Genomic DNA, 17,122 nt, shown 5'->3' with positions numbered 1-17,122 from the left:
TTGAAATAACCAAAGCTAGGATGTCTGGTAATGGAAGTTTGGAATTAACTCAGCTGATTTGATATCTGATCCAGGCAGTGCACAGCACAGTTGACAATCATCCTGGCAACCTGGCTCACTTGTAACTGAAAGCATACGCTTATCACTGAGGGCTTGGTGGCATTCACTTGACCTTAGATAACCCGGCTAGCTGATGCTGTTTTTGTAGATTGGGCCTGCCTGGACAAGTAATGGAAAGCCTGCCAATGCATTGTGCTGGTAGGTTGCATGCTTTCAGCTGCTTAACCTCTAGCAGTACCTTTGTGCATGCTTGGGGTCCTCAAGGCCTGACTCCACCAATCTATCCTTGGCTATCTGGCATGGGCAATTGAAGTGTGCCTCTCCAAAGGAGGAATGTGGATTTCAGTGCAAATGGAGTTTCTGAGTAGCTTGATTTAGTAACATCTAAAAGTGTTATGTTTGCAAAATTGGACAGAAGCACCCACTGCCGCAACAGTTCCAAGAAATAGTTTTGAGTTCTGAAGAACAAAAAGGTTGCAGGCTCAGTTCCTGGTTGGTGCTGTTAGCCAATCCCACTGAGGGGCAGCAGTTGAAGTTCTACAGATGTCATCAACGTGTTACGCCGACCCCCCCCCCCAACTACTCTGTAGAGACTGATAACTTTTTACACTGTAACTCCTGCTGCCAACTGGAAGTGCAGCAGAAACAGTTGCTCATATGCATTCAACCCACACTACGGCCGCTGGCACATGCGCATCTGTTTCTGACACTGAAGGCAGGATGCAATTTTTCTATTTCTGAATGATTAGATGAAACCTGGTTTTGTAAAGCTACCTATTTACATCACCATTGAATGACTGCTACTGATCGTTGCGAGTGCTTTACTTGGTCACTGTTAAGTAATCGTGCATATTATGAGGTATTTATGTGTAAGATATTTTCTACTAAAACTAGTGCATGTGGCTTAAACAGTGTCACTGTAATCACATCTGTGGCTGGTCAGAAATTTCTGTGGGACAATGCTAATCCACAATGTCCTGTAAGTAGTACATGGCTTGCAACTAAAATGTTAATTTGGTTATTGCCCAAGTACCTTCATCAGCACTACCGTTACACACCATGTAAAATACACTGTACTTCTCTGCATGTAACACTTAAAGTGATAGCAGTACAAAATGGAGCATAAAGAAATTATTTCTGGAGACTTGTGTTTACTTTTCCACATAACCAGCCTCACTTGATTTGGCTTACATAGTGTCATTGCCCAAATGCTTGTGTGAGTCACTGTGCAAAAAGCTTTGTTTTTGAAGAAGGAAGAACACTGATATTTTCTTGATCGTCAAGGACTCTTTTCTCAAATTCTTTCCCCCACTGTTTTTGGCAATTTCACCATTTTCTTAAGTGGAAGAAAAGCAAAATACTGAAGATGCTAGATGTCCGAAACAAAATCAGGAAGTGCTAAAAAAATGGGCAGCACTTCTTGTTAATTCTTTGTGCAGAACCATCACTTTTGTAGTGTTTCCATGGTTCGAATAATGTATGAAATTTTCCACCAAGCTCTTAACCTTTGTGCCAAATACTTTGGAACCTGTTGTCTAATGGAGAAGTGAATTATTTCAACATTGGGGTTTTTGTCCAGGTATACAACACTTTGCCATCTTTCTGTTCGTCTTCACTATCTGGGCTTGGCATTAAAGGAAAGGTGATATGGATTATTCAAAATAATGTTCAAGGTTGTAGCCATTATTTTGCAACCTGGTAGTAAGGATCAGATAGCCTATTTGTAACCATTGATATTGGTAAATCTGGCTATGGTAAAGTTACCTGGCCAGCAGGAAAAGCAGCAAATTACACTTAAGCTGGAGTCAAATTAAACATATTTGTGTCTCAGATTTGAGTGAAACGTGTGCATTTTTGACCTCTTGTAATTGACCATATATCTAATCTAACCATGAATTATTATAGTTCGTTAAGAAATAGGTACTGGCCATAATAAATTATTTAAAGTGGTTGTCTTATAAATGTTAAAGAATTTTAAAAATGTTTCAAAAAGGCATAACTGGAAAACAGATGCCTTGAGTGCCTTGATGCCTATATCGTTTTAGAATACACACAGCAATTTCAAGTCTTGGCCAATATCGGTTTCCCTGTGTGAGGCCTCCTGGAGTAGCTATTCTCTATGGAGCCATTTATTTACTCACATCATCGCTAACATCAGCCTAAGTGGAGCCATGTAGTGTTGGGTTTCCAGGGAGAGGAAATGGAAAGCAACAAGATTTTCAATACTGTGAAGAGCTAGAGTTATTTATTGAAACTTTCTTTTTAATCTTTAACAGAGGTGGTCTGTCATGCTTCATACAGGGCAGGTAGAGCTTTCCAAGGGAGTGAGAGGATAATTTATTGTCACCTTCACAAGAAAAAAAACAGAAAATGAGAATATGCAGACTACTCTACAAGAGATGAAAGTAAAATTGAGTTGCTTTCAACATTATGAATACCTGCTTTCACTCCTGGTGATCTTGGATTGTGTAATTCAGGACTCTTCTGTATATTTCAATTCATTATAAGAAAAATAGGCTTAAAATATTAACTTCCATTGGCATAGGGGTACTGTACCTAGTTTACCTTATATCTACCCTTGTAGTTTTCTATATAGAATGATGTAATACAGAAGGAGGCCATCCAACCTATTGTGGCCATGCTGGCTCTTTGAAAGTCCTCCTTTGCCCTTTCTCCACAGTTTCCCCCTTCCACTTGTATCAATGTGTAACTGTTCCACAATGATAGAATTGCTACTTATATTCTTCATACATTTTCAAGCTGTTGAAAATTAATCTTTTCTTTCATATTTGGCTGTGCTCTCTGGGTGAGCTACTGAAGTGAAAACCAAGATTAAATTAACTCTCGTATAAGTTTCGAGAACCGTACTATTTTCTTTTGTAATCTGTTTTATGTTCTCAAAGGAACCTAATGCCTTCAGATCACAAATATTTTCTGTTCCAATATGTTTTCGTTTGAAGATTTGTTTTCATCGTTGTATTTTTATTTGCTTTATACAAGATCAGAATTAAAATTTTGTGGACAAGTTCATACAATACTATTAACTCCAGAACTTGAAACATCTATCAAACTATTTGTGCTTTTTTAAAAAAAAAGACAAATTAATAAGAAAGAGGATAACAAATATACAGGATTTGGCTGCAAAACTTGACTTCCGCCCCCCTTTTGATGACTGGCTAGCTATACAAGCAATAATTTTTCCCATCTGTATTGGCAAAGAATCCCCCCCATCTGTTTCTCAGTAGGGGTATGCACTACCAGTTCATAATTTGGAAGAACTTGGTTTTAAATGCAAGGAGAAGTTGAAAGCTAAGGGTCAATGCAGAATATCACAGTTTTTAAAGTCACTGCAGCCTGAATCTAGTAACAGGACCAAGGCTCGTGCGGGAACGAAGCAGGATTAAAATTGCCTCTCGCTCTTCTTCTGAGAATTGGTTTGGTCCCTCAGACCCAATGTACAAAATGCCCAATGTTTGGAGTTGGTGGACGGCCATTTTGACTAATACCCAGAAAAACATCTGTTCCTCTTACCTCATGCCTGAATGCAGTGATGGGGTTTAACTATCCTCAGTGGCTGTTAGCTAGTGTAGTGGAGTCATTTAGTTTAATTTATTTATGAATTGGTAGAGGGGAATGAATCTATCACATATTAGATACGAACAGTAGGGTTTTTTTTAGAGACCTTGAATTTGATCATTTTTTAAAAAAAAAACTTTGTCCACCCTGTTAAATAATGTGACCTACAATGATTGACAAAATCTTAAAATCCTTAAAACTCATAGTCATCTCTTTGCCTTAAGGTGCTACATGTTTGAATCCTAAAAGGATACAGGCTTCCCAGCAAGAAGAGTGAATACATTTACACATAACTTTCAATGTAAAATTTCAATAAAGTGTGGAATGGGTGAACCTACATAATGCTTGGCTTTTGCCAAGGAAGTTAAACCTGTAATATTCCACACAATTAACTAAACCTAGTTGTCATGCAGTTTGGAGTAGCAGCCTTATAAAGAGTTTGTGTGGTTCACAAATGCTGTTGGCCAGAAAACAATCTTATCTGGAATGTAATGAACTGGGCTTTTCATTGCTCACAGGAATAAAATTTGCTGGGAAGTGAATCTAATAATGTTCATCTAGAAGTAATTGCAGTTGAAGAGAAAGTGATATAAAAAATCCTTCCTTGAAAATTACCTTTAATAATCATGCTGGTGAGTAATTTTTAGTCGGAAACCTTCTGCCAGACAGTGTATGAAATTTAATCTTTCTTCCCTGCTATAATGTTGGGGAAAGTGCACTGCTAATTTCCTAAATATGGAACAAGGAAGAAGATTGCAGTGCAGATGTTAGTACTGATGAACACGTTAAGGAGTATGGTGTGTTTTGGTTTTTCTCCAATGCGATTTTGTTTGTTCAAGATTGAATGAAGTCTTTATAAAAACATCGTGCCCGTGTCTGATATCTAGTTCAATGTTGCTAGCTATTGTAGGAGAATGTGTTCATATTGAAATGACCGCAAATTTATATTTAAAGATAAAGTTTGCTTTAAATTAGAAGGGTACTACAGATGATTGTCCTTATTCCTTTCACAACCTCAGGATTTCTGAAAGTGCTTTACCGCCAGTGAAGTATGTTTTGCAATGTAGTCACGGTTGTAATGTAAGAAACACTGCAGCCTATTTGCACGCAGCAAACTCCCAGAAACAGCGGTATGGTAGCAAATAGATGATTTGTCTTTAACGATGTTGGCTGAGGAGATCAATATTGGCCAGGACACCAGGGTGAACTTCCCTGATCTTCTTCAAAATAGTGCCATGAGATCTTTTTAATGCCTCGTTGAAAGACAGAAGTTTAAACACATTTCTGTTTTGAGCCAGCAATTTTGGTCAGCTGATGCACACAGGTCCCTGTAATATTCGGGGAGGCCTGTCAGGATGGGGAGGGGAAGTAAAATACCTGGACAGAACAGAACACCTGCCCACACCCAGTGCTGAAGTCCAGGGCCATAGTTTCTTTGCAGCACCTTGCCACAGCATTCACAGTTCATATGGCACTGCAATAGAAGAAAAGGTGAAGAGCTTATCTCTTGCTGTCAATTGCTCTTCAAATGATTGCATAATTGAAATTAGCTCTAGCAGTGCTGAACGCCATGGACACTCAGATATAGAGTCATAGAGGTCTACAGCACAGAAAAAGGCCCTTCGGCCCATCGAGTCTGCACCAGTCAAACAAGTACCTAACTATTCTAATCCCATTTTCCAGCATTTGGCCCATTGCCTTGTGGACCATGGTATCACAAGTGCACATCCAAATACTTCTTAACTGTTATGAGGGTTTCTGCCTCTACCACCCTTTCAGGCAGTGAGTTCCAGATTCCCACCACCCTCTGGGTGAAAAAATTCTTCCTCACATACCCTCTAAATCTCTTGCCCCTTACCGTACATCTTTGCCCCATGATTATTGATCCCTCCACCAAGGGGAAAAGTTCCTTCCTGTCTACCCTATCTATGCCCCTCATAATTTTATACACCTCAATCATGTCCCCCCTCAATCTGCTCTGCTCCAGAGAAAATAACCCCAGTCTATCCAATCTCTCCTCATAACTAAAACTCTCCAGCCCAGGCAACATCCTGGTAAATCTCCTCTGCACTCTCTCTAGTGCAATCACATGCCTCTTATAATGCGAATTCCAGAACTGCGCGCAATACTATAGCTGTGGCCTAACCAGCGTTTTATACAGTTCCAGCATATCCTGATTTAAAGCATTGTTAAGGGCATAAATAACAAAAAATATAAGAAATTATGTATTTTCTTAATTTAAATTACAATATTATGTGCCTGTGCATTTTTGGTGGGTAGCACTGGGATTTGCAATGGTTTAGAACCTTGGAGCCAGATTCTGCCTCCCTCCACACCAGCATTGCCCTTCCTAACCATAGGAATGTCAGGGCCATTAAGTGCCAATAAACTTTTTTGATATTCGGGATAGTGTTCAGAACTCTTATTGCATGAATATTGCAACATCAAACACATGGATCATCTGAGATGGCTTTATTGATAGATATCTGTTTTAATATTTCTGTCATATTTGATTTTATTAGGCTGCTGAATCAGGAATTGTGAAAGTTAAAACTATAGCTGCTCGAAACGCAGATATTTTGGCAGGTAAGTGTGAACTTCCAGAAACTTGGCCTTTGCTAAAGCATTTTTGCTAAAAAAAAAACTTGTAGCCATAGCTACCTGTGTTGTAAAGGTTCGTTTGGTGCCTCACTAAGAAGTCTTGAGACTTTTAATGTTTAAACATAAATCATTTATTGTTAACCCATAACTATTTATATAACCCAGGCACTGCCATGCATTGGTGCTGCCTCCTCCTAGACCCTACTCCATGGTCTATTATCATGTGACTCTCCACATCAAACTGTGGGTGGTACTGTACTTCAGCCCCATATTAGCCCTTGCACTGCCAAACACCTTTATACTACAATGGCTTGCTGCTACCCTTTAACGACATAAACAACAACCTGTAATACGTGTGGCTGATTTTGCTCTTTTTACAATCCAGAGAAATGAGACTCATTGTAGTATCATAATTGCCCTCCTACAGACAACAACTAATTCATCAGAGATTGAACCTGAGACAATCAAAGAGCCCACTTACTTTTGTCGGCTTGGTTCCAACAGCATCATTGGAAGCACGCTGTGAAGTAACAAATGTAATCTAAGTGCCTCCATAAAGTACAGAGTTAGGAAAGGTAACAGCTGATAGTGGGCTTACCGTTTTAGCTTTAAGAGGTGGCAGTCTGGCCTTTTGCCATTGCTTGTCTACAAAAGCCTCCCCTCCGTCCACAAACTGCCTAATGAAGGCTGATCCCAGCCAAGTTGTGCAACTTTGAACAACTGAACATTTGTAAATTTTGCACATTCACAAGCTTTAAAGTGTCATATGTGATTGCAACTAACTGCACATACACAAATCACGAATGCACACAGTTCACTCATTTGCCAAATGTGCACTGTATTTTAAACAGGGCAAAATAATCAGGCAATGATATGGAATTGGTTATTTTTAACTGTCAATGAGATATCAGAGCGTTTTGTGTATGGGGCCACCCAAGCTGAAATGTAGAGATCTTAGTACCTGAACAGTTACATCATTACAATATAGATTTAAAATGAAATTTCTGAGAAGCTCTAAAGAAAACGGACCACTACTTATCACAGGAGTTTCTATGGAAAAGCAACATTTGATTCAGTTCCAATAGGCATATCTGATGTAGTTAAGTTCAGTCTGGACAGACAATCCAACTCTAAATTAAATCTCCATAAATACTTCATAACTACAGACTTTTTAAAGTGACTTTTTGAATGATTCTGTTACCAGCCTTGAAAGAAAACAGCTCTGAAGTTGTCCAGCCACTTCTCATGGGATGTGGAACCAAGGAACCCAAGATCGCTCAATTATGCTTGTCTGCAATTCAGAGGCTCATGTCTCATGAAGTGGTTTCTGAGGTATGTGAAAATCATTTGATGTTTAAATGGAGCTTGTCAGTTTGTTGGTGCATTTAGTGGCTAGAGTAATACTATGGTAATTCTTCAAACACCTATTTATATAGTATTTAAAAACATTAAATACTGAACTTTCTGTTGGTTAGCTGGGTGTCTGACGAGTGTTATGAGACAGCCTTTCGGTAAAGCTGAGTTATTTAAAAATCCCAGAGAGAAACTTTAAACAACTGTCATAACCTTTTAAGATAAGGTATGTTTGAGATACAACTCTAAATTCAGGAATCAGACCACCAGTTCTCGAGAAGTTTTATATTAAACTAAATGAAACATTTTTAAAAATTTATACAAGTTAAATATATACACATGGCTACAAATTACTACTATCATAACTTTTAACAAATTCCCAAGCTAATCTCCATTAAGGCAACAGCAACCCATAGGCTTAACCAGATACCAGACAAAGCATTTTCACCTTACGAATTCAAAATGAGGTTCCTCTCACTTTGGTTCCTGTGGAGACAGTTGTAGCTACTTTGATCTTACATTGCCTCTGCCTTGCACACACGAAAACTGCTGAAGTTATACCTAGCACAGCTCATTGAATGTAAATTCTCATTGTATCACCATCCTCTTCTAACAATAAAACCCCTTTCATAGCACCAATTTTATTAGTAATACAAACATATTGCTTGGTCTCTGCTAGCTAAGTGCCAGATTTCACCTCACATCTTGAATGCTCACTTCAAAAAATGCAAATGCACTCTATCCCTTACAACTCAAAACTAGTACACATCAAAGCACCCAGACTAGCTGGCGTTAATCCAATTAAGACACACCCACAGACTAAACCTCTATTTTAAAAGGAAAATATTTTCCAATAATATTGTATACATGAATAGCTTCATAACACGAGCGGAAACCCAGCATAATATTGAAAAGTCTGCAAGCCAAACTACGAAATTTTATAGAATGATACAGCACAGATACAGGTCATTCAGCCCAACAGGTCTATGCTGGTGTTTGTACTCCGCATTATCCTATTCCCACCTTACTTCATCTCACACTATCAGCATTGTCCTCCATTCCTTTCTCCCTCATGTACTTATCTAGTTTCCCCTCAAAATACATTTATGCTATTTGCCTCAATCACTCCATCTGGTATCAAGTTCCACATTCTGACCACTCTGAGTAAAGAGGTTTCTCCTGAATTCTTTATTGGATTTATTGGTAAATATTTTATATTTATGATCCCTAATTTTGAACTCCAGACAAGTGGAAACCTCTTCCCTATGTCTACCCTGTCAACCCCCTTCTTAATTAAGATCTCTGTCAGGTCACCTCTCGGGCTTCTCCTGTGGAGAAGAGGACCCCAGACTGCTCAGTCTTTGACATAAGCTGTTTCGAGTCACGTGATATGGACTTCACACCCTATCTTTGCATAGCAAAGTGTTTGAGGGGGCACTGTGGGTTAAAGAGTGGGGTGTAAGTTTGTTGAGGTGCTACCTTTACAGGTCACATGAGTGCCCTGGGCCTACCTTTCTCAGGTTTTGGATTAACAATGCTGTCATAGTGGAGGAGTTTGGTTCTGATATTCCATTGACAGGTGTGTCAATACAATCCAAAGAAACCCCCACTGCACCTTTCGCCATCCCCCCCACCCCTTCCCCCATCACAACAAGTAAGGTAGCCACTAGAAAGTAATTAGATAACTGAAGGTACGAGCTTGAGCTCTCAAGCAGTAAATCCCAGGGATTCCTTCTGAGCACCATAAAATACCTGTGTTTTGCCACCATTCTCTTGACTACAGCATGCACAGAAGCAGACCATTTGGCCCAGTAGGCGTATGACAGTGTTTATGCTCCACATAAACTTCCTCCTCATCTTACTTCATCTCGCCACATCCTTCTATTCCTTTTTCCCCTATGTACTTAGCTAACTTTACCTTTATCCAGCATATCCCAACAAACAGCAGCTAGTGATACCTCAGAATTGGAGGTGCTAAGCTTCTGCAACAACTGTTTACCTTTCTGCAACATAACCAAGGATTTAATAAGTGTTTTCAATTCCAGCCCCTTGATAATGTAGCTATAATGCAGCCAAGGTAAGCCCTGGATGTATGTTTGCATCGCCAATCTGTAGATTTTTTTAATTCTCTCACGGGACATGGGCATTGCTGGTTCAGCCAACGTTTTTATTGCCCATCCCTAATTGCCCTTGAGAAGGTGCTGGTGAGCCATCACCTTGAACTGCTGCAGTTCATGTGATGTAGGAACATTGTTAGGAAGGGAGCTCCAGGATTTTGACCTGGCAACAGTGAAGGAACAACGATATAGTTCCAAGCCAGGATGGTGTGTGGCTTGGAGGGGAGCAGGTGGTGATGTTAACATGCATCTGCTGCCCTTGTCCTTCTAGGTGGTAGAGGTCACGGTTTGGATAATGTAGCTGATGAGGAAACTGGGACACAACTATCCTTTCAATCCTCAGTCACCATGTCAGCTATGTAATAGGCGTGTTTTACCCCTTTAAGAGGAAAGGTGAATAAACTTCCTAGATGGAGAGGATGACTAATTTTTCTTAAAGTTTCTTAAAAATGAATACCAAATCTATCTGTAAATATTTTGTATTGCCTATTTTGGTTTCTTTCTTTTGTTTTTCTATTTTTGTTACTCATAGTAAGCAAACCCTTTCTTCCAAGGCACATTCCACAGAAATTAATTCTAGCCCAACTACATCAGAGCAAAAAAATTCCACTGAATCACATGCAGCAAAGAGAAAAAGCTTCCAGGTTGCAACTATCATGGTGCTCACTGTTGAGGCTGAGGCTGAAAGAAAAACTTTTGAAAACTATGTAAAAAAAGAATTTTAAAAGGCTATGGGAAAAAGGCAAGAGAAAGTGGATTCCTATTTCAGACATCCAACAAAGTCATGTTGGGCTGTATTGCCTTTTTGTGTTCTGTAATATTCTGTGAAGTAGGGGATATAGTCTTAGGATAAGGAGTCAGTGATTTCGGACTGAGATGACAAATTTCATCACTCTTGAGGGTTGAGAGTCTTCAGAGTTCCCTGCCCCAGAGGGCTGTAGATTTTTTTTTATTCATTCACGGGATGGGGGCTACGCTGGCTGGGCCAACATTTATTGCCCACCCCTAGTTGCCCTTGAGAAGCTGCCACTGCTCAATCAGATGTGGCTCTGTTGGTAGCATCTCTCCTCTGAGTCTCAAGGTTCCAGGCTCAATTCCCACTCCAGGGCTGGAGCACTTCAAGGCTGACACTTCAGTGCAGTACTGAGGAAGTAGTCACACTGTCAGAGGTGCTGTCCTTCAGGTGAAACATTAAACCGAGGCCATATCCGCCTGCTCGGGTGGAAGTAAAAGATCCCTTGGCACCATTTTGAAGAAGAGCAGGGGCGTTATCCCTGGTGTGCTGGTCAATATATATAACTCAATCAGCATTACTAAACATATTGCTATTTGTGAATGTTTGCTGTGCACAAATTGGCTTCCCACATTCCCTATATTACAACAGTGACTGCATTTCAAAAGAACTTAATTGGCTATAAAGCACTTTGAAATAACCATTGGTCATAAAAGTGCTATATAAATACGAATCTCTTTCTTTCTCAGTTGTTGACTACATTCAAGGCTGAGATAGATTTTTTTTACTCTAATGGAACAGAGGGATATGGAGATCAGGGGAGAAAGTGGAGTTGAGGTTTAAGATCAACCAAAATCTGGTTGAATGGCAGAACAAGCTTGAGGGGCCATGTGGTCCATGCCTGCTATTTTTTAATGTTCTTTTGTGATTCTAGAAGCCACAGACTTTATTCAGGTGCTCTCTGTGCTCCACTCCTAGACTCATTTTTCTTAGTATGAGCAAAAATTCTCTCCAACCTCAAACCCGGCTAGCTGTCCATCCTAACCTCAAGCCCATCGCCCTAAACCTCAGCACTGACCACCAGCTAGACTTGTCTTTCCTATACTTGAACCCTGCAGGCACACAGTTCCACTTTTTTCCTCACCCTGCAGGATGTCCATTAGTGCACTCAAAATATGTTCCCAAATTCTTTGGGAAGCATCAAGCCTGAACCAACCCAGTGTGGAATCATCAGCACTCCTTCATATGTCATGTAATTCCTTGGCTGCTAGTGGGTTCAATGTGAATGGATCCGGATGTTGCTTTTTTATTATCCTTTCATGGGATGTGAGCATCACTGGCAAGGCCAGCATATTTTGGCCATTCCTAACTGTCTTTGAGAAGGCGGTAGTGAGTCGCCATCTTGAACTGTTGCAGTCCATGTGCTAACAATGCTGTTAGGGTAGGAATTCAAGGATTTTGATCCAGCAACAGTGGAGAAACATTGATATAATTCCAAATCAGGGTGATGTGTGGCTCGGAGGGGGTGGTTCTATGCATCTGTTGTCCTTCTAAGTGGTGGAGGTCCTGTGTTTGGAAGGTGCTGCCAAAGGAGGCTTAGCAAGTTGCTGCAGTGCATCTTGTATATAAGAACATAAGAAATAGGAGCAGGAGTAGGCCATTCGGCCCCCCAAGCCTGCTATGCCATTCAATAAAGTTATGGCTGATCTGTCCCAGGCCTCGACTCTTTTTCGTGCCTGCTCCTCATAGCCCTCAACTCCCCAACATTTCAAAAATCTATCTACCTCCTCTTTACTTCCAGTGATCTAGTGCACTGATGGTAGAGGGAGTGAATGTTTAAGGTAGTGGATGAGGTGCTGATTAAGCAAGCTGCTTTGTCCTGGATGGTGTTGAAATTCTTGACTGCCGTTGGAGCTGCACTCACCTAGGCAAGTGGAGGGTATCTCATCTTGACTTGTGCCTTTCAAGTAGTGGACAGGCTCTGGGGAATCAGGAGGCTAGTTACTCACTGCAGAATCCCCAGCCTCTGACCTATTTGTGTAGCCACAGTATTTATATGGCTGGTCCAGTTCAGAGTCAGGTCAATGGTAAGCCCTCAAAATATTGATGGTGGGGTATTCAGCAATGGTAATGCCATTGAATATCAAGAGGAGATGGTTAGATTCTCTCTTGCTGGAGATGGTCATTGCATGGCACTTGTGTGATGTGGGTTACTTGCTACTTATCCCAAACTTGAATGTTGTCCCGGTCTTGCTGCATATAGACAAGGACTGCTTCAGTATCTGAGGAGTCATGAATGATACTGATCACAGTGCAATCATCAGTAAAATCCCCATTTCAAACCTTACGATAGAAGTAAGGTCATTGATGAAGCAGCTGAAGATGTTTGGGCCTAGGACGCTACACTGAGGAACTCCTGCAGCGATGTCCTGGAACCGAGATGATTGACCTTTAACAATCATGACTATCTTCCTTTGTGTTAGGTATGACTCCAACTATTGGACAGTTTTTCCCTCAACTGACTTCAATTTTGCTCCAGCCCCGTGATGCCACACTTGGTCAAATGCTGCTTTGATATTGAGGTCAGTCCTCCTGAATTCAGCTCTTTTGTCCATGTTTGGACAAAATCTGTAATACGGTAAAAAGCTGAATGGCCCTAGTGGAACCCAAACTGAGTCTCAGTGAGCAGGTTGTCGCTGTGTTAGTATAGCTTGTTACCGCTGTCGACGACAATTACCATCTCTTTGCTTATGAGATGGTAATTGGCTGTTTGGATTTATCATGCTTTTTGTGGACAGGACATACCTGGGCAATTTTCCACATTTCTGGGTAGATGCCAGTGTTGTGGCTGCACTGGAACAGCTTGGCTCGGAGCACGGCTAGTTTTGAAGCAGAAGTGTTCAGTAATATGGCTGGGCGATGTTGTTAAGGTCCACAAACCTGGCTGTATCCAATGCCATCAGCACTTAAATGATAGCTATATTTATATATCACTATCTAATTATCAATGAAGAGCTAATTACTTGTAAACTTGGTTAGTAAGTAGTTGGTAAGTGATCGAGAATGTTAGCTTAATATTCTATGAAAGTCATAGATACTAAAAGTTAAGGAGGTTATCTTAAATGCAGGTGCATGTGATATACCAGAAGCAACAAAACCATACACAATGTGATCTAAGTAAGAATAACAATGGTTTCTTGATTTTTATCACTGACCAATGTTATTCCATTGACCAGTCTATCTGTTGTAACCACTATTCCAAATTTCTACCAGTATAAATATTCAGTTTTAATGTTACAAGTTGTGGCAACTGTGTCCTCTTTGTACATTGTCATAATTTTGTGTAAATTATATGTTCCGTTTTTAATGGAAAACGCGAAACGTGCAAAACAGAATGTGCTTTTATATTGCAGGGATACAGGGAAAGAGCTAGCAAGTGGGGCTAACTGGATTGTTCTTCGAAAGAGCCGGCTTGGGGCGGGGCTGACTGGTCTCCTTCTGTGCTTTATTCTGAGAAGCTCCTCACTGTCTGATTTGTCTACGTTTTGACAGGGTGCAGCTGGAAACATCATTAACATGCTGTGGCAGTTGATGGAAAATGGGCTGGAGGAACTCAAGCTTCTTCAAACGGTCCTGGTTCTTTTGACAACTAACACAGTGGTGCACGATGATGTCCTCGCTAAGGTAAGAGATATAAAGAAACAGCCATGCACACTTGAGCAACACACCCAAGTGAAACTAGATGTTTAATAATGTTGAATATTAAATAATGAGACCTAAATGCACAGGAACTAAATTCTTAGGTGCTTTATATTAAACTGCAGTGTAGTTATTACCTTAGTCATAGGGGTATCCTTCAGCCTGGGAGGTTATCTTGTTTAATTGTAACCGTTGCAATTTATTTGAGTTAATCTTTCTCCTTGAGAGGTTTGACCGAAGAAACTCAAACATTGTGTCCAAATAAACTGTTTGACAGTGCAATTACAAAGATTACCACATTTTATTTTGAGATGATGTGTGAATTTGGGACTAGGTTTTTCAATATCCATTTGTATCCTATGTATTGAAACTGGGAGGGATTTTGTTTTTTGAAGGAGAATAATGATCTTCCTTGGCTGGAGCTAAAAACAGGTGAGATTTGATGACTGCTCATCAGTTTACAAGTGACCCTCACTTGGGAAGTTATCAACCCAGGAAATGATATTTGCAAAAGGAAAGGTTGTGCGTTTTTGCCGGCCGATGTTTTGTATCCTGCGATATAGCTTTCCGGCTTTCCCGTTATATCTTGGGAAATGAAATCCCTCATTGTTAATGTGAATTTTTTGTTTTGAAATTTGTATTGCTGCTTTTTGACATCATGTTGCTTTTTAAGATAGAGCACTTGTCCAAACCAATGTGCAATAATGATTAAGTCGTGAGCCTTTTTAAATTTGTGTGTCATGAAGTGACAGATTGGCGGCAAAGGTCTCATGATTTTCTCGAGTGTAGGCTGAAGTATGTGGAACTTGGGAAAGTGCCCATCAGTTCACAACCAAAAATAACTCCATACATGATCCTCGCCTGGGGACTTACTGACTCAGCATGGTGAGGTACAGTTGATGTTTTGCAAGGGCTAAGGATGTTCATTTTTGGTTTTACATGCTCTTCTGATTCAGCAGGTCATCCCGTCAGTGATGACATTTGCTGGATAAGGCAAGTTTCCACACCGTGTTGTGCTGTTTGATTACCCAGGCAAATATTCTCAAGATCCTGGAGTCTCTGTTTTGCTGACAACAGAGGCTCTGCCCAGCAGCCGTAAAGGTTCTTTGTTTCCTTATGTGGTCTTTGGATATTGGCATAAGTCAACTATTCCCCTGCTGTGGTGTTTGCCTGTGTACTACTTGAATTGTGAGCCATTTCAGACAGTAGAGCTCTGGATTCACCATTACTGTTGTAGAACCAAAAATATTTTTTTTTAACTTTGATTTGACATTATATAGCAGCTACGATATTTATTTGCGAAGTCGAAATTTCTCCTAAACTAATCCTAAAGATCAATCTAATCATGCATGAGCAATGTAAACAAGCAGCAAAAACAAGTGTGAAAGATTCATCCCACATTAGAATCAAATTAGAAAAAAAAACTACCCGAGAGTAATCAAATATTCTGAGAACAAAAGACAAGCCAGGAGAGTTTTTTTCCTAGGTTTGGGCCACTTTGCATCGTCACAAGAGCAGTTATTAAGGGAAGAATGCACAAAGTGGTGAAACCACAAAATCAGCAGCACTTTTTTAAAAAAAAGCAAACCAAGTATTTTTTTTTCCCCAGATAAACTGAGGTGAGTCCTTTGAAGTAGGTTTATTTTCCGACTGCTTTTATTATTTCTAAAGATCAGATTAATATTTATATATTGTCTTAAATGCAAGTTAGTCAAGCAAAGAAATTGATACCATAAGAAATATATTTAATGTGATTTTCTCCATTCTGTAGCTGTTAGATAAGTACATGGGTTTCTAGTTTTCATGAGCAATTTGTACCTGATTAGCTGATTGTTTTGCATCCTTTGGATATAACTATAACTGGTAAATTATATGTTAGACTGTTGTAAGGCCATAGTGAAAGCGATTTTAATTTTTATTTCTGAAAATCATTAATGGGTAGAAACTTCACTCCACAATTACAGGTTATATTTTAATAAGCAGAATTTGGGATATGAAGGGAAGAAGCTTTGTCCTAGGGCAGGTTTGTCCAACCTGTGGCCTGCGAAGTGCCTCTATGTGGCCCCCAGATTGATTAATGAAAATGCCGGTTAGACGGGTCAGTGAGTTTGAAAATTTCTGCAGGGTACTGCTCCTCTGATCACAGCCTGTTTCTTTCCCATGTTTGCCGCTGATAGGCTCAATAGTGATTGGAGGAGCAGCGAACACCAAGAACTGCGAATATGTGAAGATAGAGACACTCTGGCCTCCACTTGCCACGCTTTCCTGTGGCTCTGGCCACTTTCCTGCAACTCCCAGTGCTCTGGCCTAGCTCCGGCCAGGTCCCTCCCGGCTCCAGCGAGTCTGAGAAAAATTGGAATATGGGCACCCCCACCCCACACACCATGCGAAAAGGTTGGACAAGCCTATCCTAGAGCATAGTTAATGTGTGGAATAGACCACCAGAAAAGGCAGTCAAGCCTGACATGGTAAAGTTCTTTTGAAAGGGAGATAGACACTTACAGCACAGAAGGAGGTCATTTGGCCCATTGTGCCTGCGCCGGTCAACAAAGATCTGACTACACTAATCCCATTTTCAAGCGCTTGGCCCATAGCCCTGGAGACTATGGCAATGCAAGTGAATATCTAAATACTTCTTAAATGTTACAAGAGTTTCTGACTCAACCACCCTTTCAGGCAGTGAGTTCCAGACTCCCAACACCTTCTAGGTGAAAAAATTTCTCCTCAACTCCCCTCTTAGCCTTCTACCTCTTACCTTAAATCTATGCTCCCTGGTTATTGACCTCTCCAATATTGGAAAAAGTGCCTCCTATCCACCCTATCTATGTCCCGCATGACCTTATTCACCTCTATCAGGTTCCCTCTCAACCTTCGCTGCTCCAAGGAAAACAATCTCCCAGCCTACCCAATCTTTCCTCACAGCTCAGACCCTCTAGCCCAGGCAGCATCCTGGTAAACTTCCTCTGCACCTTCTTCAGTGCAA

General features: G+C 40.5%; 1 protein-coding gene across 3 annotated transcripts in view; it reads left to right on the top strand.

Moving 5' to 3' along the window:
- mon2 (MON2 homolog, regulator of endosome-to-Golgi trafficking) overlaps positions 1-17,122 on the top strand; it is a 124,434-nt gene that overhangs the window by 23,758 nt on the left and 83,554 nt on the right. For 2 of the 3 annotated variants that reach the window (XM_078567819.1, XM_078567818.1), the window contains exons 2-4: positions 6,159-6,222; positions 7,442-7,569; positions 13,993-14,124. In XM_078567819.1, coding sequence (XP_078423945.1) covers positions 6,159-6,222; positions 7,442-7,569; positions 13,993-14,124 — 324 coding nt within the window. The remainder of the gene's footprint in view (positions 1-6,158; positions 6,223-7,441; positions 7,570-13,992; positions 14,125-17,122) is intronic. The other variant, XM_078567820.1, reaches the window with a different exon arrangement.

This window comes from Cetorhinus maximus, chromosome 22, assembly GCF_964194155.1.
Source record: "Cetorhinus maximus chromosome 22, sCetMax3.hap1.1, whole genome shotgun sequence".
NCBI lineage: Eukaryota > Metazoa > Chordata > Chondrichthyes > Lamniformes > Cetorhinidae > Cetorhinus > Cetorhinus maximus.
This window is presented reverse-complemented; position numbering and strand designations above follow the sequence as displayed.